This window comes from Penicillium macrosclerotiorum (assembly GCF_028827735.1).
Source record: "Penicillium macrosclerotiorum strain IBT 26536 chromosome Unknown utg000002l_segment0_segment0, whole genome shotgun sequence".
Lineage (NCBI taxonomy): Eukaryota > Fungi > Ascomycota > Eurotiomycetes > Eurotiales > Aspergillaceae > Penicillium > Penicillium macrosclerotiorum.
Window position 1 is genome coordinate 4550858 of NW_026643082.1, and position 22115 is coordinate 4572972.

General features: G+C 52.9%; 8 protein-coding genes across 8 annotated transcripts; 3 read left to right on the plus strand and 5 right to left on the minus strand.

Annotated features, from left to right (window-relative positions):
• Positions 1-207: 207 nt before the first annotated feature.
• N7462_002789 (signal peptidase complex subunit 1) lies at positions 208-664 on the minus strand (the record flags this gene model as incomplete). Its single annotated transcript, XM_057074515.1, has 3 exons — positions 208-408; positions 486-545; positions 617-664. The coding sequence occupies 3 exons, from the start codon at positions 662-664 to the stop codon at positions 208-210; spliced, it is 309 nt and encodes a 102-aa protein (XP_056938156.1).
• Positions 665-1484: 820 nt separating this feature from the next.
• On the minus strand, positions 1485-2858 carry N7462_002790 (homoserine kinase; the record flags this gene model as incomplete). The annotated part of the gene is made up of 3 exons (XM_057074516.1): positions 1485-1829; positions 1937-2235; positions 2438-2858. The coding sequence occupies 3 exons, from the start codon at positions 2856-2858 to the stop codon at positions 1485-1487; spliced, it is 1065 nt and encodes a 354-aa protein (XP_056938157.1).
• A 2272-nt stretch (positions 2859-5130) lies between these two features.
• Positions 5131-9749, plus strand: N7462_002791 (magnesium transporter CorA family protein; the record flags this gene model as incomplete). Its single annotated transcript, XM_057074517.1, has 4 exons — positions 5131-6554; positions 6641-7214; positions 7579-9007; positions 9079-9749. The coding sequence occupies 4 exons, from the start codon at positions 5131-5133 to the stop codon at positions 9747-9749; spliced, it is 4098 nt and encodes a 1365-aa protein (XP_056938158.1).
• Positions 9750-10114: 365 nt separating this feature from the next.
• Positions 10115-10795, minus strand: N7462_002792 (uncharacterized protein; the record flags this gene model as incomplete). Its single annotated transcript, XM_057074518.1, has 1 exon — positions 10115-10795. The coding sequence occupies one exon, from the start codon at positions 10793-10795 to the stop codon at positions 10115-10117; it is 681 nt and encodes a 226-aa protein (XP_056938159.1).
• Positions 10796-12774: 1979 nt separating this feature from the next.
• N7462_002793 (cytochrome P450) lies at positions 12775-14467 on the plus strand (the record flags this gene model as incomplete). Its single annotated transcript, XM_057074519.1, has 4 exons — positions 12775-12804; positions 12865-13971; positions 14062-14234; positions 14311-14467. 4 exons carry the CDS (start codon positions 12775-12777, stop codon positions 14465-14467), a joined length of 1467 nt encoding a protein of 488 aa, XP_056938160.1.
• Positions 14468-14901: 434 nt separating this feature from the next.
• N7462_002794 (splicing factor ESS-2 family protein) lies at positions 14902-16384 on the minus strand (the record flags this gene model as incomplete). Its single annotated transcript, XM_057074520.1, has 2 exons — positions 14902-15831; positions 15860-16384. The coding sequence occupies 2 exons, from the start codon at positions 16382-16384 to the stop codon at positions 14902-14904; spliced, it is 1455 nt and encodes a 484-aa protein (XP_056938161.1).
• Positions 16385-17635: 1251 nt separating this feature from the next.
• N7462_002795 (uncharacterized protein) lies at positions 17636-19865 on the minus strand (the record flags this gene model as incomplete). Its single annotated transcript, XM_057074521.1, has 2 exons — positions 17636-19506; positions 19622-19865. 2 exons carry the CDS (start codon positions 19863-19865, stop codon positions 17636-17638), a joined length of 2115 nt encoding a protein of 704 aa, XP_056938162.1.
• A 932-nt stretch (positions 19866-20797) lies between these two features.
• On the plus strand, positions 20798-21007 carry N7462_002796 (uncharacterized protein; the record flags this gene model as incomplete). The annotated part of the gene is made up of 1 exon (XM_057074522.1): positions 20798-21007. One exon carries the CDS (start codon positions 20798-20800, stop codon positions 21005-21007), a length of 210 nt encoding a protein of 69 aa, XP_056938163.1.
• Between the last annotated feature and the right edge of the window lie 1108 nt (positions 21008-22115).

Sequence of the window (22115 nt, forward strand, 5' to 3'; positions counted from 1 at the left end):
CGATGGCTACGACTTCCTCGGGGACATAGCTTGGAAATAGTTTGGCGTTCCGGTAACCCATTTGCCATGATATGATTTTATCGGAGGCCCGATAGATCTCCGTCTTTTTTGTTTTAGCAATGCCCAAAAATCAAAATAACACCTTGTGTTATTGTTCCCCATAGATGTATGCTCAGATGTCTGCTCAGTATTTGTCCCATTTCCTCTTCATGCCACCTTCACGCCGTCCACCACCACTCGTGGCCCACCGGCTTTTCCACCGGTCGCACCCTGCCATTTCTCTGGATTCTGGTTATAGATAGGCCATGGTGGAACAACAACAAAGGCAGTGAAGAGGGTTCCGCCCAGCCCGATCCATAGTGTGAGGTGGATATCTTTGTAGATGTATCCAACAACGAAGCTGACAGCCTGCAGGATATTTGGATCAGTACAAGGGGGACACAAAATAAGGGTTGCGAATGGTGCCGATATGATATCAGACTTACTCCGGAAATAATTAAAAGCACGGTGCTAAGGAGCTCCGCTAGGCGCTGGCCATGGAAGTCCTTCAGGTCCGGAAATGTTAGCAAGGAAACCAGACGTGTGCACTCGGGAAAGCAAAGTAAGGGCAACCTACGATCTGACCTTCGAAGACGTCCTGCAGAGGTGCAAGTAGTTCGTCCATGGTGAATGGCCGGCGAGGAGAGTGGGACTGTGAGATCGAGTCGCAGGTCGGGGTTTCTGGGGACGAGCTTGGGAGCGGCCACGCTTATCGCAATGTTGTCATCTGCCCACCGCCTCCGCCCGGGCGATTGCCAGATGGACTTGCAATCCTGGTCATCCAACGCGTCCAACAGGCAGCATCTTGGAAATTCTTATATTATGATATCACTTATATTGAGGAGGGCACTCCAAGAATTACAGCCTTGCCAAGAGAAAGACAATCTATGCACAGAAAAATGGTAATGTATTGCTCATAATTCATTTACATCTATCTCTATAGCTAGAGCTGCTCATACAGCAGCGCCCTTGAATTATCATGAGGGCCCGCTGCTCATACAATTGGCACCAAACCCAGACACCTCGTCTAGCCAATTCTAAGAGTTACCTTTTGATTCAAAAGACAAACAAAAATTGATTGTTTTTCTCCCATGTTTCAAGCCACCTGCATCCCTGCAATGCAGGACTGCACGAAGCAGCGGTGAGAAAAACCCGAAGATCTTGCATCCCGGCACATCGTCCAAAGAAGAGAAAATTATGACGTGGAGAAGGGCCAGTCGTTCCCAGTTCCAAGGATCACCTTGGGACAAACATGTATCTTCCCAATTTCGGAAGGTCTCCTTCAAGATTTGCCCTGCCTGGCGATGATGCGCTTATGTCTTGCGCGCATTCCGAAAAAGTCCTAGATATTCGCTGGACGTAAATTTGGATGGATTGACAGGAGGATGACCCTGTCCACGGATCTCATCCAATGGGGTGAACAGGGTGGGAGCCACTTCCCGGTATTAATCCCGGATGACGGTAGCACCACCCTGGGCAGGCTCGAGCAGTTTCCATTGGCAGGTGATGTTGTTGGTAGCGAACCGTGCGATGATGCGGTCTGCAATCTCAGTGAAGCGATCGGTCGCCAGGGCCAGGATGGTTGGCCCAGCGCCAGAGAGACATATACCCAGTAGGCCAGGTTGTGTGGCCGGAGTCATAGATTGGAGGATCTCGGTCAGACCGGGAATCAGCGTCTTGCGGTATGGCTGATGCACCTTGTCCTGCATGGCCAGGAAAATCATATCAGGGTCCGGCGGGGAACTGCCCAGGGCCGCAGGCAACAACGCAGCACGCTGAAGATTGAAAACCTGGCAAGAAAAACACGAATAAGTATACATGTCAATTTTGGATGGTAAAGAGAGGGGAAGGGGGTCAGAACACGGTGATGTTCCCGAGTTTAATGTCCTCGACTTACCACGTCAGCTCGAGAATATGTATCTGGGAGGACGTTACGAGCATTGGCCGTCGGCACTACGAAGTCTGGGATGATGGCAATAGCCTTTATCTCCGGCGCCCAGTCAAACTTGCGATAATGACCAATGCCCAGAGGGGGCTCTGGAGGCTTAATGCCGGTATCGATGCCTCCAGCTGGCGCCGGGAGGACTTCACTCAGAGGGATTTCTTTGCGCGCCACGTCCTCCGGCTTCAGCTCGTTCAGGTAAGTACCGACAAAGCCTCCGAAGAGGGATGCAGCCACGTTGTCCGGGTGTCGCTCTGTCAAGGAGTCAAGACCACGTTAGTCCATGCATACCATTTGGCGTGGGGGTCTTTTGTTTGATCATCATTGTAACGCAAGGGATCCAATGGGGCTCCTCCAAGCGGAGGTGCAGATGCATATGCTCGCGCATGTGTCAGGGAAGAGTGAGACGAAGGAAATAAGAGAAAACACAAATAATGGGACAGACGTATCACCCACCAATCATCAAGCAGTAGTCGAGCAGGCGGTCTTTGCTTAGGCCCAGCTTGCCCACTTCATTACCCAGCATGACACCAGCGACGACAGCTGTGCCCGAGGATCCCAAACCCCGACCCAAGGGAATCGGGTTGATGATGTGCACCTTGGTCTCGACGGGGAAAGCGCGCTGGTTATGGCAGCGCAAGACATACAGGGCGACGCGGGTGATGAGATTGACCTCGGGGTCGAGACTGATCTGCTCAGTGGATTTGCTTTGGTCCTCATAGGTGATGGCACAGTTCAAGGGAAGTTCGGAGGTGGTCTTGGAGCGGTCGACGGTGACATGGAGGTCAAGGTGGAGGGATAATGCCAGGCCGATCACATCGAAGCCGGGGCCGATGTTGGCTGAGGAGCAAGGGGTTTTGATCACGAACGAATCCATGGTGGAATTGGCCTCGTCAATCCTGAGGGGGCGGGCCACCGTCGTGGGGGAGTTTTTGGAGGTTGGGTTTGTCGTGTATCTACTTGGGCGAGTTTCGATGACTCGATGCGGGCTTGGGGTCTTGGCGCACCGCCAAAATTCACCGAGGGGTCCGACGTCGGGGGAGGTGGAGCTGATCAACTCGCGACCACTGATTCGACTCCGACGTATTAGACTATGGCGACTCTGGCTCGATAAGGCCCCGAGACATACGGACTTGAATGGAGACTAGTCGATACCCGCCACCGAGGGGGCCCCGCTGATGTCGCGTGAGGTGTGGTGAGGTGTGGTGAGGTGTGGTCTTGAGTGTCAAGTCTGACGATTGGATCGGCCTACTCCTACTGAAGATGATCTCTCTTTCCGGCGGGGGTCTCCGGTGACAGATCTTCCAAGCAGCAATTTGACCTCAGAGCTCTCGGATCTCTCCCATCGGTCTCTCTCAACCCTCGATTCGAGGCATTGAAGGATCCCAGTCCCACTCTGACTGGTCCAACAATTGCCGCGGTCGGCTTGCGGAGAAGGGGAAAGTCCAGTGAGGGGACGAGCTCCCTTCAGACAAGCAGCCGAGCGGACGAGAAAGACAATATTGACGAGGACCAGCGATACCCCTCATCTCCATGTCAATATCATTGACTCGCTCGGCCCACAGGGGATGGGGTGAGAACGCGGTTTGGGCATCCCGGCTATACTCCCACAGACTCCGGTCAACACTCCTAACCCGCTATGGGCCCGATGCTACCGCGCAGTATGGAAATCGTTGGTTAATAGAAGACGGGCTAGTTGAGTCGCAACCCCTACGGCAACCAGGATGTGCCGATGTCAAAATCGGCAATAAATGCCTCAAGCCTCGTGCTGCCAGACGGCCCACTCCGTGAATGTGATCGGGACTCTGCTGGGCCATGAAACTATGCACGAAAGAGGGCAAACTCTGCGTGGCCCGGGGGCGCCGTCTGCAGCCTGACCCGCCAAGGAAAATTTTTCACACAACTCTATATGACGAGCTGCAGGACTTTTGGGGTGCATTGGAAAATCAATACCGGTGAACATTTTTCTTTTCTTGAGAAGGCTTTAGATTGTTAAAATAGGGTGTAGGTGTTAATATGGCAAGCAATACTATAAGAAGGGAGGGGGCGGACGGGATATAGGAAGATTTCTAGAGACTGGACTAGACCTTCTTGTCCTTCCCCTGGCGCAGTTTCACTCAACCGATTGCTGTTGCTATATTAATGCCAATTTTTTTGTTAAAAATTTTCGCATAATACCTAGATAGATATTTACATACACATACATTTGAGGGGATGGTCTACTATTAATACCCATCTAGTACTCTGTACTCCGAGTAGTTGGGTGACGCTCGTTGCCCGCGCGAAACGTGATTAGGAAGTGATTGGCTCTGCGTTAGCGGCACCCGCAACCGCGCTTTTTTTCGTTTTAGCCCGCATCCTCGCCACCTCGTTTCACCACCCGCCACTTTTCTCTCTCCTTCATCCTCCCAACACTGTGGTCGTCGACCCTCAAACCTTTGTCCAACACCCTTCTATATTCTATTCCAGTGGGAGTCAGACTCTGTCTGTAACACGCTCCCCCATATAGAACCTCCCCGAGGCCCGCGCCTATACTGAACTCTCACCCCCGGTGAAGATTCTGCGAGAGCACCTCTTGATAGCTGAACGGCCATTCAAGACTTGGCTTTCGCCCACGCCGCGTGACGTTCGCAGCCCTGGAGCAATCGCGCTCCTCTTCTTCCGATTCATTCAAGTTGGCGGGACTTCGCTACACTCTCTCCTCTCTCCTCCACCCTCTCGCAGGCCCCAAGTTCAGGGTCTTCTGCGGGGGCGACACTCGACCCCCCTAACTGGTCTTACTCCCCTCTATTGAACTAGCAGCCAGACATCTTGTCGGGAACGCCAGACCCTCGTGAAGGGTCTGGCTTATGGATGGAGGTCCAGCACCCATAACCAGGTCCTCTTGAAAGAACATTTACACCCACCCGGCTTGTGTCTGTGGCTGTTCGTGCTGCCGAAAAGCATTTTTTTCCCTAATATTTGAATCACCCAACCCGGAGCCTACCGGTCAAACCGAATTATCTGCTCAATCGATCCCTTGACGAGGGACATCATAGCCAACCTGGCGTACTAAATCTCAGCTCGATCAACCCGATTCCGCTCCCCCTCGCCTCTCCTCCTCCTTCCTGCCAGGAACCCGAAAGAAAAAGAAAAATAAAGCAGCCATCATGTCCGAGTCTCCTCGCACAGAAAAGGAGCTGTGCCTGACCCGGTACAGCACTCCGGTCCCCGAGCTGGATGACCACCGCTATCACATGGATGCTCCCCGTATCGAGGCCCCCATGGACGAATCGAGGCAGACCATGGCCGCTCAGCCACGGCTGAGAGGATCAATGACGCCCGAGCGCCCCGATCTGCTGCAGGCGCACGATGCCTTGCACGATGCGACCACCATCTTCCGAGATTTTGAGCAGGCGGTGGTGGATGATGACCGGTCTGACAAGGATGTGGCGGTCATGGGCCGGCGCTTTTCTGTCGACCCGACGGCCAATTTCCACACTCCGCAGCGCATCAGCTGCAACCAGCCGGAGCTTGTCAATATCGCCAACATGGGCACTATCTCTCGAGCCTCATCAGTGTCCGCTCGGTCCTCCTCGCCGCCGAACTCGGTGGATGCCTTCGCCGACCCCCGACGCCGCGAACGAGCCAACACATTGGAAAGCCAGAAAGCGCCGGACCTGGAAACCATTCTGCAGCTGCAGCGCACCATCTCAGGTACCGCCCCGCAGGCCCGGCGTCCGACCTTCACCAATACCGATGCCGCCCGGCCCACGGCGGGCTCGATCGCCTGTGAGGTGCCTGAGGAAGCTTGTGTGCCTGCCTATGAGGAACCAGGCCGCATCCCTGTCATTGACTATGAGGAGCTGGAGGAGTTCGTCGCTTTGAACGAAAGAACGACGTCAATTGTGAGCCACCACCGCCGACATAGCCTGAGCTCCCGCAGTCAAGCCCCTCGGATATTTCATGACCTTCGACCTAATTCGAAGGTCCCGAACGTGGACGAGTTCAAGAAGGCCGATTCTGCTGATTCGTCAGATACCTTTGACGTCAGCGATGAACCCGAAAAGCCTAAGGTGATTGATGAAAAGAAGCTGGTGGAGACCCTTCCGAACATCAATCGGCCAACTCGTTTTGGATTTTTCTCATCTGAGTCCCAGAGCACCGTCCACGCTACTGAATTGGGAGATTTGGTGCTCCCAGGCGAAACTTTCCGGGACCTCTTTGAGCTGGGCCCGGAGGGAGGTGTATGGTGGTTGGATGTGGTCAACCCCACCGAGGAAGAACTGGGTGCCATCTCTCGGGCTTTCAATATCCACCCTTTGACCACGGAAGATATTCTGACGCAGGAAGCCCGCGAGAAGGTCGAGCTTTTCAAACAATACTACTTTGTCTGCTTTCGCACGTTCTATCAGATGGACAAGACTAGTGAGGAGTTTCTGGAACCGGTCAACTTCTATATGGTGGTCTTCCGTGATGGAGTTCTCACCTTCTCTTTCGAAGAGAACCCTCACTCGTCGAATGTTCGCAAGCGCATTGGAAAGTTGCGTGACTATGTTTCTCTTAGCAGTGACTGGATTTGTTATGCTATGATGTAAGTTTTGGACGACATTCTCCGCATTTCCCCCTCAATATTCATGTGCTGTTGTAATCGTACTAACCGCGATGCCTTGTTCATAGTGACGACATTGTTGATAGCTTTGGTCCCGTTATTCGTGACGTTGAGGCCGAGTCCGAGGCCATTGAGGACCACGTTTTCATTGCTCGGGTTGACGATTTTGAGTCATTTCTTCCACGCATTGGTGGGCTGCGCAAGAAAGTCATGAGCTTGATGCGCCTTCTGGGCGGTAAGGCAGATGTCATCCGTGGTTTCTCTAAGCGTTGCAACGAGCAGTATTCAGTGACTCCGCGTGGTGACATTGGTCTGTACCTAGGTGATATTCAGGATCACGTCGTGACCATGATGTCCAATCTGGCACATTTTGAGAAGATGCTCAGCCGGTCACACACCAACTATTTGGCCCAGCTGAATGTCACCAACCTTGTTTTGGGCAACCATGTCAATAAGGTCCTCAGCAAGGTCACTTTGATTGCAACTATTCTGGTCCCGATGAACCTGATCTGCGGTTTGTTCGGCATGAACGTCGAAGTTCCCGGAAAGAATACCGGAGGACTTGGGTGGTTCTTCGGTATCTTGGGTGTGATGGGAGCGATTGTCGTTGTCAGCATAGGTCTTGCTCGGTGGCAGAAGCTGGTATAGACCTTCTGTCTACTGCTGGTAGTTTTCTCCACTGTTTTTTGCTCAACTTTCTTGTCATTTATTGTGCCTTTCCCTGAGTGTCGATATGCGTGCTTTTTGAGTCGGTGACAGGCTCTGTGAGCGTTGTCTATGTCCGTCCATTTTCTGGGATCTACTTCGTGTCGTATCTACAGTCTCCATAGATATTGGAGTATGTTCATATACTTAAGAAAATCCATTTATTTCTCGAATTATTAGGCCCAAAGATCAACTATCAGTGTATTTCTAGAGCGTAGTCAATTATGTCCCGAACTTTTTCTGCCTGCCCTGTCGAGGCCACAAGGCATCAACGGCCGATAAGATTGAATTTCCGTGATAGCACCGCCTTGTCTCCCTCCAACATTCGCGGCCGACTACATGCAGCCGACCGAATTGCGCTCTTCAGGAAGAGGTCTGCAGCTGGTGTGTCCAACCACCGCGTGTCCTTGACCCTGCCCCCAACTCCGCCCCTCGACTTCCACTCTCGAAAAACAACTCCCCTAAGCCTGCCTGTCGTCCCGCAAACGCCACAATTCCGCTTCTCATGCGCCTACAATACGTAACCCTGCAGTGCTTCCTGACTGCACAGGTTTTTCCCACCGTATCTCTTCTATTCCTTGTCCTTGGGAGCGCATCCGGTAGTCATGCTACGGGCACCCGATCGTTCACTCAAGGGTCAGAGAGCAGCCTGATCGGCGGGCCGATCATTAGTGATGGAGCGGGATTCCCTGTCGCACTGGACTCATTCAATGGACTAGAGCTTCGGGATACAACAGGAGAGGAGGGGGACTCCGCCGAGCTGGACCTCGTCCGGAGGGACTACCCTAGTGATGGTACGTCGCTAGGAAACAACCAGTACCAGAACGGTACGATTGAGATTGGGCAAATACTATATTTCTTCGTCACAAAGGAGGTGGTAAACGGGAACAAGTCTACGGGATCCGTATCTGGGTTGCCTGCACACCTGAGCTCTCGTGGTCTAGAGTACGACTCCTCCAATTTGCGACAAGAGCTAAGGAAACGAGAGGGAGAGTTAGTGAAGCGCGATACGACCGTTTATCTGTCGATGACGACGTGCAGCAAGCCGCAATCCAATTCATCGACAGCGCCGGGCTCATTTCCCCAGCTTGAGATCTATTACTCGACCTCCGGGCTTGAGAACCCCGGGCCAGGGAAAGATGACTCGGAACAAACAATGATCGAGGCGAGCGGAGGCTTTGCGAATGCCAGCATCAATGCTAGTGGTGATATATTTATCGCCTTGGTAGCACCTAATTCGACGACCTATACTGGGTCTTACAGTTATGAAATTGCAGCATCTATCGACGCCCCCTTCCACAGCGTCAATGACGACGATGCGTTCCTGTACTTTGTTGATGCGGATAATTCCGCGGCACTCCTTGTGACCGATAATCTGACGCAGTCCGATGCAAACTCGACCAACTATAAAGAATGGATGAGCATAAAACCGCCCTACATGATGTTCGCTCACAACGTCAATAGCACAGCTCTGGATGGCCTGCAGCGTTCTTTCTGTGCGCTGAACAGGCTAGCTTCGCTGGGACGGATCAGCAATTCAACCACTGTGGGAATGACATCACGTGGACTCGGCAGTAAACCAAAAGAGCAATTCTATATCCAGGGGCTCAATCGAAGTTCCACGTACGATGGTATTCTCGCAATGCGAGGCAATTCAACAAGCTGGGGAAACGGCATTGTTGGCGGTGGTGGGCAGGTATGGAAGGCGATGAACTTTACCACCAAGACCGGTAAGTCTGACATCTGCGATTGTAAAATGGGACAATCTGGACGGTCAGGAAAATTGACTATATCTCCCTAGATGACAATTGTGCTGTGCTCTATGACCTCGATTTTTGCTCAGAAGTTGCCTATGCCGTGCCATCGAACCCGAACAAGTCTCTTAAGGAGCTCAGCACCATGTACGACAACTATGCGTCGAAATACTACAAAAACTTCACATACTCGTTACAGCAGGTCCAGTGTTCAGCTGACCAGGAAGCAATGTATTCGCTCTCCGTTACCTGTGACGATTGTGCCTCCGCGTACAAGCAATGGCTGTGCAGCGTCAGCATCCCGCGATGCGCTGACTTTACCAACAATGCGTCATACTTAATGGTGCGCAATGCCGGGCAGGACTTTATCAACGGCAGTTCGTTGCCTGCAGATAGCATCTACCGGACATCGGCGGCCACGAACAAGAGCCGTAACGCGCTGATTGACGCAGAAATCAAGCCTGGTCCGTACAAGGAGATCCTGCCTTGCCAGGATATCTGCCACACGCTCGTCAAGACATGTCCGTCTAACCTAGGATTCGGCTGCCCAACGGGGAAGTATCTGAACTCAAGTTATGGATATCGCTCCTCGAGTGGCGATGTCACATGTAGCTACCCCGGTGCGGCGTATTATTTGAATGTTGGTGCACGGCTGGGAGTCTGGGGCAGCGTGTCTGTGGTTTCTCTAGTCTGGGGGGTTTGGTGTGCTTTCCTGTAAATGATTTGGCATAGATCTGCCCCTTTGTGAATTTTTTGGGACTGTTAACTTAGACCATGACGACGATGACGATGCATTTTGTACAGTTTCGCGTGAGATAATTTTTCGTTATAGCGTCTTGATAAGAAGCCTACTCCTTTTGTTCTATTTCCTCCAATTCTAAAGAGCCGTATTTCGGGATAAGCTCCCGGCCAGGCGAGGTAAAGGCCGTACTGCCTTTTTCTTCCTCCCAAGAGAGACTATCATGTGTGGAAATATCAAATGCAATTCTCTAAATGATCTATGAGTTTCCCCTTCCAGAAAAGAAACTCGGATATCTAACCAACACCCTTTCAAACAATGCGGTATATATGACAAAACGAAGATTATTCACAGGGCATTTTCGCAACACTCTTACCACTCCAATTCCTTCCTCCCCGTCCCCCCGCAGAGTCCTTCTCGATCCTCCGATCTCCCCATCGCTCCCGCCAAACTCCTCTCTCCTCCTTCCAGAGATCGTTTACGCACGGATCGCACGAGCTCCCACAGCAAGAACCCAGTTCTGGCGGCGGTGGGGGATCATCGTGCGCGCGAGACGCAGCGCGGAGAAGCTGTTTGGTGCGGGTCCCGGAGAGCCGTTTTTTCTGGAGCGCTTTGAAGCTGGGGACTTCCACGGGGGCATAGTAGGGCTCCGGGGGTTGACTGAGTGATGAAATCGGAGTGGAAGGTGTTTCCCGCCCATTTTGTTGCTCGGAAGATGCTGTTTCTGGGTCTTGCTGTGCGTCCGCTGCGGGTCGTTGCAGAAGCGAGCTGATGGGGGACCACAGGGATGTGAGGAGAGTTGATGGGGCGGTAAATTGAGTTGCCTTCTCTGGTGCTGATGACTTTAAAGCGGACTCTTGATCAGGAGCTAATTCCGAGACAGTATGTGCATCTGGGCCTTGCAGAGAGGCATTGACGACGCTGGAGGTCGAGTCGCCACCCGATGGGCCTGGCTGGCGTGTGTTGGCAACGCTCGAGGTCGATGACCCGTCTTGTTGGGAAACTGAGCTGCTTCCCACACTCATTCCGAGGAGATAAACTGTAAACCGAAGAGTTCAATCGAGTCCCTCACCCTAGGAGGGCTGTCTAGATCGGACTTTGTAACGTGATCTGATGCGCCAATCTATGAAGAGCGCGGCTTGAACTGCGCAGCAAATTTCTGAGGTTGGGTTTGCACTAAAACTCTGACTGTTGCGAAGCAAGACTGTGCTGATCGATTTGTTTCATGTATTAACTAGGCTCTGTGAGGTGTAATGTAGTTCGAACCAGGTCAGGTTCAAGATATTCCATGGGCCCGAGATCGGGTCGGGTAGGATCTCGGGTCCGGCCGTTCCCTGCTTGTTCCGACTGGAGCCATTCACCACGCACGAAGGATATACGTACATCTTCGCTCTCGCTGATCAGATGATGATTGACAGCAATGGCTACATATTGTTTTCCAATGGCTAGGATTTATGGTCAAAAGCCACTCATGGCTCCAATCAAACATAGTGAAGTTTCCAATTCGCATACAAACTCTCGTGAATCACAGCCTTATAATAGGTTTGTATATCATTTTGCATGAATTCAGAGTCTCCAGGTCACTACTGGCTGATGCTGTCCTATATGCTGTCCGATATAAGTCTCAAGGGACAAAAGAAGGAGCGCGGGGAGTAGCGAAAATTAATTGGATTCCCCAAATGACTTTAGGCGCAGCTATATGCCTGACATGGCTCTTGCACGTCACGTTTCCGGCATGTTGAGTGCCCATACATCCGGTGGCTGTGTCCATTATCGAAGGATGTAGAACAACTTTAGAGCAGGACGATGTGCAAGAAAAGGATCTAGGGCTCAAGCTATCACTAGCAAGTTGCCTGCAACAAGCCAACCCCTCTCATCGAGCGCCTTCTTATACTTCATTGCCCGAAGAGCTCTATGCGCTTTTTGTCACGAGCACAGCCTTCTTTACCAGGCGAGTCTTCATTGCAAGCACAGTATCACCCTGACGGTGACCGTCCATCTCACTACTCTGAATGCGGCCGATCTGATCATGCCACTGACAAGTCTCGAGTAGGGAGCTCGTAACGATGTGAGCAGCCTCCGGGGGTCAACAAATACCGCAATACCGATATTTTGGATGATTGAATCTCAGAAATCTCAGCACACTCGGAAATCACAGGAGTATCAGGCAGCCCAATCACCATAGCGGCCACAAGGGCCTCCATCGACCACGTACGCCAAGGTATTCGACAGTGATCATGACAAATATGGGAGTCCTGTGGGACCTGAGTCGACTCCATACCGACAGTCCTTGTCTTGACCATAATCCTCATCCCAGTCTAGGCCCCAATAAAACGGTTTCGTTCAGTATGTGTCCACTGAACACGTGATTGTCGTTCTCACCAGTCAATTTCCCCGTGTCAGCAAGAAACGACGACCCTCGAACCCTCAAGTGTCATGGTCAGTGGATCGAATGAAGGCAGGCTAGACCTTTGGGAAATGAAGAAGGGAAAGAATCTGGATCCTACTATAGTTGGCTAGTCTTTGGGAAAGACCAGGAATATAAGAAAGTATAAGAAGCATTGGAAGCATAGGAAGTGTCGGGAGGAAGATCGGATGCTCCACCACACGTTCCAGACAAGCTTTTGAGGCCACCCGCAGGATCAGACCTACTTCGACAACTTCACCCAGCATCGCAGCGCCAACTTCCAGAAGGATCAGGATCGTTTTGGACAGCCGACACAAATCATGGGCTGAATCTCCCTCCCTCGGTCGAAATGCGGGGTTCGGGCCTCGCCAGGTTACCTCGTCCTTGCGGCACACAACCATGTCCCGTCCAGCAGCTATTAGGTCCGATCCCCGCCCCCCGCCTCTTTCGACTTGGCTCGCCAATAATCACAAGCCGATTATTTAAACCAATTTCAAGCTGGCGGGTCCGAGTCTTGCCATTTTGCCTTCTACCACGCTTGACGATATTCGTGACCGGAGCCCTCTGGAAACCCGGAGCCAGCGCCTTGTAAAGGAAATGTCTTGGATCTCGTTCACGGCCATTGCAGTACGTTACTTCATGTGATTGTATTGGACTCGAGAAAGGCCGCTCACACACAGGCTGCAGCTGGTGGCATCATTGCTCTGGATCATCATCAAGAATCTCTACTTGAGTCCTCTATCCAAATTCCCTGGGCCTAAACTAGCAGCATGCACGGATCTTCTCAATTTATACTGGACCACGACCGGACAGCACCACTACAAGCTCAAGGAGCTTCACGATAAGTACGGCGATGTCGTCCGCACTGGTCCCACGACCCTCATCTGGCGCAGTCCCCAGGCCTGGAAAGACATCTACGGCCACCGCAAGGCCGGCGCCAGCTCCTTCCTGAAAGACCCCAAGTTCTACCTTCTGGGCCCGCGTGGCCCGACCCTGCTCAACGCCGACGATGCCACTCATTCGCGCGGACGCCGCCTACTCTCGCATGCCTTCTCGGAGAAGGCCCTCCGCGACCAGGAGTCCCTGATCCAGTCCTACGTCGACCTCCTGATAGACCGACTGCACGGTGAGATCACCGCCTCTCGTGCCACTGTCGATATGACCCGCTGGTACAACTTCACCACCTTCGATATCATCGGTGACCTCGCCTTTGGTGAGCCCTTCGACTGCCTGCGTGAAAGTCAGTACCACCCTTGGGTCAAGGCGGTGTTTGTCAGCGTGAAGGTGACTGTGCTGCGCCGCCCATTGGCCGTGTATCCCTTCTTAGCCCCTGTTGTCAACGCCATGATGCCGGCGCGCCTGCTGAAGCTGCGCGAGGACCACTTCGCCCTGAGCGCGGAGAAGGTGCACCGACGCCTGGAGATGGATAGCGAGCGACCCGATTTTATGACCCATGTACTACGCTTCACGGGTGACCGCGCTATGACCACTAGAGAGATGGAGGCCAATGCCTCTCTGCTGATTCTCGCTGGCTCCGAGACGACCGCCAGTCTGCTCTCGGGCATGACCTACTACATGCTCAGTACGCCGGATGTTTACCAGAAACTGGTCGACGAGATCCGTCACTCGTTCCAGTCCTATGAGGAGATCGATTTCCTGGCTGTCGGCCAGCTAGCTTATCTTAATGCAGCGTTGGAGGAAAGCCTGCGCATCTATCCTCCTGTTCCAGCGACGATTCCCCGGATCGTACCGAAGGGCGGGGCTATGATCGATGGGAAGTTTGTCCCAGAAGGAGTCAGTATATTTCCTGTTCATTAACTTCTTCTCCTTTGAAGTTACTCGTTTCAGGGGTCTTGGCCGAAACTAACTAGTACATATCGTCAGACCTCCGTGTCCGGCGCCCACTATTCCACTTACCATGCGGAATCCCACTTCGCCGATGCAGACTCGTTCATTCCGGAACGTTGGCTGGAGAACAGAGACAAACGCTTTGAAGCAGACTGCCGGGGATCACTTCAGGCATTCTCGCTCGGGCCGCGGAATTGCCTCGGGAGAAAGTAAGTGTTGTTGAACGTTGGAAAAATAAGCATTCTGGAACGTGTTAAAAAGTGGCTAACGATGGCGTGCTTCCAGCCTTGCCTATGCTGAAATGCGATTAATCATGGCGAAAATACTCTGGAGCTTTGATATGACCTTAGGAAAAGCCTTGGCTGATTGGCATATCCAGAAAGCGTATAATATTTGGGAGAAGAAGCCACTGATGGTGACCTTGTCACCAGTGCAGCGTTAACGAGAACGCGTATCTGTATAGAAAGGAGGACGAATAGGCTAAGAAAAGCTATTTCATTGGATATTTCATTGGACATTCTCGGTCAACGAACCTGCCTACTCGCCCTTATAGTCAAACTTCGATGTTTGCGTCAAAGTACCTACCTATTTTCTGCTCTAGTTTCATGATTTATACGGGAGAGAATATGATGATCGCACCAAGGCATGATAGGAAGTATTCTTGATTCATGTATCATACGTATATACTACTCACACCCATAGCAATACTTCCAATTGCCCGGAGGAAGCCAAAATAGCATAAGCTCCGGAAATTCCAAAAAAAAGAGGATGAAAAAATAAAAATAAAAGAGCGCCTCTAGTAAACAGAATCCAGTGGTATCATAAAGCAAGATCCATAATGAAGAAAACTTAGACAAAACAAAAAGCGCTGGTACTTCATTTTCGTCGTGGAGTCGGCGTCCACATATTGCCCAATCCAGACCGCGAGGGCGCAGAGGACCCTTTCGGCGTTCTGCTTCCAACCTGATGCAGCAGCTTCTGCGCTGCGGGCGTCAGCATCTTCCCCGGAGTAGCCCCCGGTCTCGCTGCACCCGGCGTTGAGCGCAGCCCAAAGTCGATGTGAGGGCTGCTCGCAAAACGAGGCGTCGCAGTGACAGGGGTTTTGGTCGTGCGGGCGGCCTTTTCAGCTCGTTTGGTGCGCGAGACTCGATCAACCATGCGGTGGTGCAGGGCTTCGCGCTTGCCTGTTTCCCGAATCTGAAATGGGTTGGGGGTGGAGTCTGACGAGCCCAGGAGGCGCCAGTCGGCTTCAAAGGGGTTGGAGGATGAAGAGGGCAGGGCGGGTTCGGGCTCAGGCTCGTCTTCGTCGACAAAGGCGTACCCGTTCACCCGCGGAGTCTCGCCACCAGGTATGGCTGATGCGGCCTCGGATTCACCAAGGTGCGGGCGGCCAGCGATGGCGTCTTGGATGGCAGAGAGGGAGGGCGAGGGCGGAACTGCACTCGCAGCATCTGCGGCAGCCGCGGCATCCATGTCCAGGAGTCTCGTGTTTTGATAAAGAGTTCGTTTCGGTGCTGCTCGCGAAGCGGCCTCGGCCTTTTGCTGGAGGGTCTCGTGGGTATCCTCAACTGAGGAGGGGAGAAACATGAGTGTATTGTCAGGGCGAACGTTCCAGCCATCGGGTCTTGCCGGGCGAGCATCAAGGTCTGTTTTGATAACAGGCTGAGCAGCATCATCGTGCTTGATGAGGCTGGTCTCTGGGTTCCCTCCCTGGGCGGTGATGCGCTTGACTTCGCGTTGGTGATGGGCAATCTGTCGGGCGGAAGGAACCTTATTATTGTTCCAAAGCCAGCCGTACTTCTCCCGCTTTTTTTGCGTTTTGCTTGTCAAGGACCTTATTGAATGACTCGTTATCCTCGCTTGTGTATTTGGACTGGAATGCAAGCAGGCCCATGTTCGATACATCCGGAGCATTCTGGTCGTTTCTACTCGAAGCAGACGTTGCGACTGATGCAGCAGACATGGGTGTATCACCACCCCACCCCCGAGGTGTTTCATTTGAGCTTGTAGAGGGGAAATGTTGAGGTGTGCCTGCAACAGATGCAGGCCCCGAGCCTGTCTTGCGACGAGCATTCGACCCTGGAGTCGGCGTGCGCATCACATCCGCAAGCGCTCGTTTCGAACTGGCGATCCATCCTTTATCTTTTGATTCTAAAGCATCGAGGTATTCTTGTTTAGCCTGATTCTCCAGTAAACCTGGGAAGAAGTCGCGGGCGATTATATGAGAAAGAGCGCTGGTGTAGACGTCTTCGTCGAGGACGGTGGTAGGGCGTTTGATGCGTTTTGGAGGCGGTGGGGGTGGCATCAGCTGGTGCTGATCAGACCGTTTGGTCACCGCCTGTGAGTTAGGTGATGCCATGGTTGTCGGATCATGGGGAGGTGGGTTCTATTGGGAAGAGAGTTGGAAGATGAACATGGAATTCGGAGGCGATAAGATAGCGGTGGATTACGGCAGCCAAAAGTGGCCATAGCGCAAAAATTGTGGGGGCAAGGGTACCTAGTTTAGAGTATACCAGATCCTGACAGTCAAAAAGCCTGGATGGTAATGTGAATACTATAGTTCTGTTTGGAAACCTTTACCTGATCTTTTTGTCTCAGGAAGTATCGAAAATCTATGATAAAAGTCACCAGTGTGAAACGAAAAAAGGGCAAAGCCGATAGTTTTCCTCCCAGGAGGTTTCAAGGGAATATATCTAAAGCGAATTAAATTGTATTAAGGATCTTACTCAATTTTCAGGACGTTGAAAAGTATCCTGGTTCACCGGTGCTAGGAACACACATTGTACTGTGTGAGCGATCATTCTCGCCCACAGCCATAATTGTAGTAGCGGTCAGGTGACTAGTCTGCGCTGCACTCCACACTTCACTAGACTCCGGTAGGCGCCATGTATGTATACTAGTGAATACAAACAGTTAATATACAGACTACTAAGATAGTTTTAGCGTGATAGTAGATACAGAATTCAGACAAGCTATAGTGATAAAATATGATTGAAGTAATTGCGATAGAAATTGGGGGTAAATAGCACCATGGATTGGTTCGAATCGGCCTAGGCCTATCCTTCTATAGACAGAGAGAGAGAGAGAGAGAGAAAAAAAGAGCAAGTGAGAAAATGGATGCAAAAGAAAAGGAAAAGCATAGCGAATGTGCGTAGCAATCGATCCATCCCTTCCTATCCCAATCCTCTTTTTCCAGTTACTTTTCCCAGTTCCCTCCAGACACCAAACCAATATCGCTGAGAAATGCACCGGGGATGATGAAACCAACATAACGATCGCAGAATGGAACAGACACAAAACATATGGAACATGGCTTGCAAAACCAGGCACAGAGACGCAAACGGATGGGATGCAAAAAAAAAGAGACAACAATGAGAAAGGAAATTGGGTCGTAGACACGTGGAGAAATTCTATCGGGGACAGAGTGTGACAAGATGTAAAGAAATGTAGAAGCGAAGGCGACAATGCTTGAAAAGATCAGATGTAACCAGACACATATTTGTCTTTCCAACATAGCCAAAGAAAGAGCAGACAGGAGAAAGTTAGAGAGGCGGTCGGGAGATAGGTGGGGGGGGGGGGGGGGGAGGGAAAGCTCGCTTTCTCTTCCCTCTTAGGCGGCGGTGGGGAACAGTGAGTAGGAGGGTGTCCTGCTCTTCTTGCGGTTGGGGTTCTTAGGAGGAACAGAGGGTAAAGAAGGGCCGTTGTCAAGTTTGACTGGGCGGGTATCAACCTCGGAAGTCGACCTGGCGCGGTCATGTAGCGAAGCTGGTGCGGCCGATAGATCTGCACTGGCAAGGCTACCATTGCTGTCGGAATGTATCAGCAGGTGGGTCTCCGCCAGACTTTTCGTCTGGCGATGCAGGGACGACGAAGGTGGGCGGCTGGTGGTCGACCCAGTAGCTAAAGATTCACTGGTGCTCAGACGGTCGGTAGGCATGAGCTCGCGACTGTTGGACAAACTGTAGATGAGCTCCGGCACGCTAGTGGTAGAGACCGAGGAACGGTGCTTGCGAACAATGGACGCCGCGCGAGAGAGCATGAGACTCTCTTGGGAATTGCATTTGCTGATTGGAGAAAAGGAGCTGCGCGGGGAAACGGGGTTGTTTACCTCGGGGGTGATGATACCCAAGGGAAAATGCCGATCTGATTCGGCGTCAGCGGCCAAGTATTCCTCGTACAGCGAATCCCGGTTGAGCTGCTTGGATAGTGCAGACGGCAGGATTGACGAACTGACAGGCTGGAAGTAGTCCCTTGCCTCACGGGCAATGAAATCTCGCTCATACTCTGTCGAGGATGGAGTCGCAGCCGAGTGGGGTAGCGTCGACAGTGCCGAACTTGGGTCCAGATCTGGTGTGGCCAGAGTGGATGTACTCAGAGGACTGGGCTGGAGGTGTCGGGTTCTGGCTGGAGCAGCGAGACCCCAGTTCTCGTCAGAACAGGCGATGCCAATCTGGGGACGTTGGTTCTCATCGAGAGAGGTACGCGACCAGTCAAAATCCGAGGTCGACTCGGCAGCGTGCTCATAGCAGTAGTCGATATCGGCATCCCACGAATCATATAGTTCGTCATCGTAGGAGAATTGGTGCACGCCAGACGCCGCGGAAGGAGGCGTCAACTCCAGATGGGCAGTTTCCACATCCTCCTTAGGGGGTGTGTTGGGCATGTTCTGGGGTAACGTGGGCGAGCCCAGAGCCTCGGAAAATTTCCGGGACAGCTCCTCCGCTACAAATATCGACAGGGGGGCCTTGGGTGCGATAGTCCTGGATGCAATGGGGGCTTCGTCTAATGACGGGTTCATCTGAGAGGCCGAGCGGGAATGGGTGCCTTCGATGCTAGGATCGGGACTGTCCCACATCCGAGTCCCCTCGTCCTCCTCTTCTGGCACATCTTCCAGGTCATAATGGCTACTCATGGAGGAAGTCCGAGCCGTCATATCATCCGCTAGGCTGGGACTGAACTGGCGATTCGAGGGTGATCGGTCTGAGTCAATATATTCCGGGTAAGTGGGTGTTGACGACAGACCCAGTATCTCATCAATGGCACGAGGAGCCGGCTCAGCACCATCTGCAGGAACTTCCTGAACCGCCGGAGGTGGTGGGGTCGTTGGGCATGATCGGGGATACCTGGAACTCGGGCGGGAGAAGTTCTCATGGATTCGGGATTCTCGACGAGCGTGTCGCGAGGAACCCGTGGATCCTGAGGCTGCCGGCGAGCCTGGTGGGCTCTGATGCGCCGGTTCGTCAACGGTCGTGGCAGTTCCCAAGGCCGCCAAATCGTCGGCCGAAAAGTTGCGGAAGTGGATGTCCTCAGCTCGAATACCTTTGAGAGCGGCCTCTGGTCGTTGGGATGCCCGAATGACGGAGAATTCAGTCACGAGATCATTCTCCCGGGTTTGATCCAAGGACTGGAATTGAGAAGGGCTAGTGTGGGTGAGATGATGGAAATCGAATGGATCAGAGATGATGCTCTTCAATCGTTCGTCTGTGAGATGAGAGCATGGGTGAGTCAACCGAATAGGAAAGAGAAAAACAACCCTGCTAGAGAGAGGGGAGGAGAACGTGACATCTCAACCGCCTCCACAGAGGTCAGAACTTACGATGATCGGTACGGCGCGATCGATGACGGCCAAACATGTCCTGTTTCTCGGGGCGAGGCTTCTCAATCTCATCTTCCTCGTCCAGCGTGGCGACGATGTTGATTTTGCTGCCCTGGCGACGGAGAATACGGCTTCCGCGGGCGAGGAACGACCGGGAGGAGCGTTCAGGCTTATCTGCTCGCATTCCCAGTGCGGAGGTGGTCCGCTCATCCTGGGACGGGACGACACTGTCGATGGAGGTCATGGAGGACCCCGGGGAGCGGCGCGATGAGGTGGTGGAGGTGGTGGTGTTGCTTCTAGAACGGCCACTGAAGACTGACAGGCGTTTGGGACTCTGGGCATGCGCGGTGGACCGAGAGCGAATATGGGTCGAATGTTCGGGGGCTCGTTGGAGGAGCGGGTGGATGGAGGATCACTGCTGCTGGCGTCGTCGTCCCAGTGGGGACGGGAGTAGGCTCCCGAGTTCATGTTTGGATACATGATGTCTGACACCACCGGTGCGCTGTGTCAGACGCCTGTCTCTGACGCCTGTGTCTAGGGTGTTCTGTCTGTCTGTCTCTCTTTCTCTCTCCTCCTCTGTCTCTTATCAAGACGAGACCCGACAGTCTGGACCGGGTATAATCTCTGGGGGAGAGGGAGGTCGAATTGGGGGGCCGGCGCAATTTATGTGCGAACGGGCGGAAGCACCAGCAATTGGTATGGTTTCATGGTAGGTGAGGCTGCTGGTTACCCCGAGTCGAGTAGAGGTTTCGAAGAAGAGGGACCCGGAAGGTTGGGTCGGGGCGGAGTTTCTTACATATAAGAATGGCGATCCGCCTCGTGGGTGTGTATCGGGACGCCAGGCACCTCCTGCATTACCGCGGTCCGCCCATACGCCCAGACGTACCGTACCGCCCGTACCGCCCGTACAGGACGGTCACGGTACGGGGAGCCACCGTCAGGGGGCTGATTCGCCCCAAGCGAACCGTTGCACAGGAGCCCATCGGCCTTCGATCTGCCCCTGTTTCTTACTCCCGGGTTCCCCTGTTTCTTGTTTGTTTGGCGCGGGACTCTGCACTGCGCTCTGCGCTCTGCACTCACTCTGCACTCTGCACTCTGCGCACTCCTTAATTCCTCCCCACCCCCTTCGTCTTCTCTTTTGCCTTCCTAATCGAGCCCTGGCTCGTAAGATCCGCCATGCTCTCAGCATCAGCCTCCAATCTTCTGTCCGATCCTCCGACGGTCCGACCCTCCGACCCCTCGACCCTTGACGAACGGGTCCTATCGGTCTATGAGTGTGTCCATTTTAATCCGAGCTTCGATGAAATTCCCGCACACGAGTCCCCATCCCAGCCAGACGGAACCGAAACCCAAGGATTGCACCAGTCACAGTGTGCGGGCTCTTAGTGCCATGCACCCTGCACCGGGCCAAGGGGGGCATCCTTTTCCTGAACGTGGTTTTGGTGGGGACGGGCCCGTCTAACCCGGACCAGTAAGTATCGGCGTGCATCCACCATGGTACGCCCCCAGGTGGTATCACCGAGTAATGCCAGCTACCCATGGATCAGAGCCCAAGACGGCGGGTTATCGTGTTGACATGACAGAAGATGGAGCAGCGCAATGAGTCCGAGGACTAGCCATGTTGGATTGAGACAGCACGATGTGCCGGAGGACCGGTATTCCTTGCGGGTTGAGGGTCAATTGGATATATCAAAACGTCGTATTCCTCGATGTACTCGGTACCGTGTGTACAGTGTGTATTATACTCCCTCATATCTCGACCCAGTCCATGGAGTATGCTACGGATACGCAATGTCCCATATCCAGCGGAGACACGATAGAAAATGGCCATTTTCCTTCGCACCAAACCACGATTCCTCGGTCCCTCCAAACGGTGCCGAAATCGCCAAATGATATCTGACGTGGATCGTAGAGCACAAGCCAATGCCCTGATTCAATGTATCACAAACCTCGCCAACCTCGGGAGCCGGCTATTTTTGGTTCCTCTCTTTCTGTCTTTCTGTCTTTCTCTCTATCTTTTTCAGTTTTGGTTTTGATTACAACAAATACAGAATTAAAATTTCCCTTTTTGATATCCTTTTTTCTCTGTTCCCCCCTTCCGGGGGAAGCTCTGGGCATCCCTGGGAAATGACTCCTTCCCTCCCAACATCCTCCATCTTCTGGCCTTCCCGATACTGCTGCTGCTGATGGAATGCGCATAGTACTTTTGTCCCGTGGCTTGTTCCGTGCAGCTGCATGCCCTTCTCTGATTCGTGCAGGCGGCCTGTCCAGCCCGAATTCCCATGTTTTATCCCACCCGCGCCGCATCCTCATTCGCTTGCTCGTGGCTGGTTTCTTTCCCCGCGTCGCTAGCGTCGTCTCGGCCTTTTCCAACGGTTTTCGTCGCGACGCTGTTTACTCCGTCTCCCCACTCCACTTGGAGCTCTGCCTCACCCATCTAGGCAAGGCTCCGGTAGGGCTTTTGCCCATCGATCGTGACACTCTCCCGGTGGTG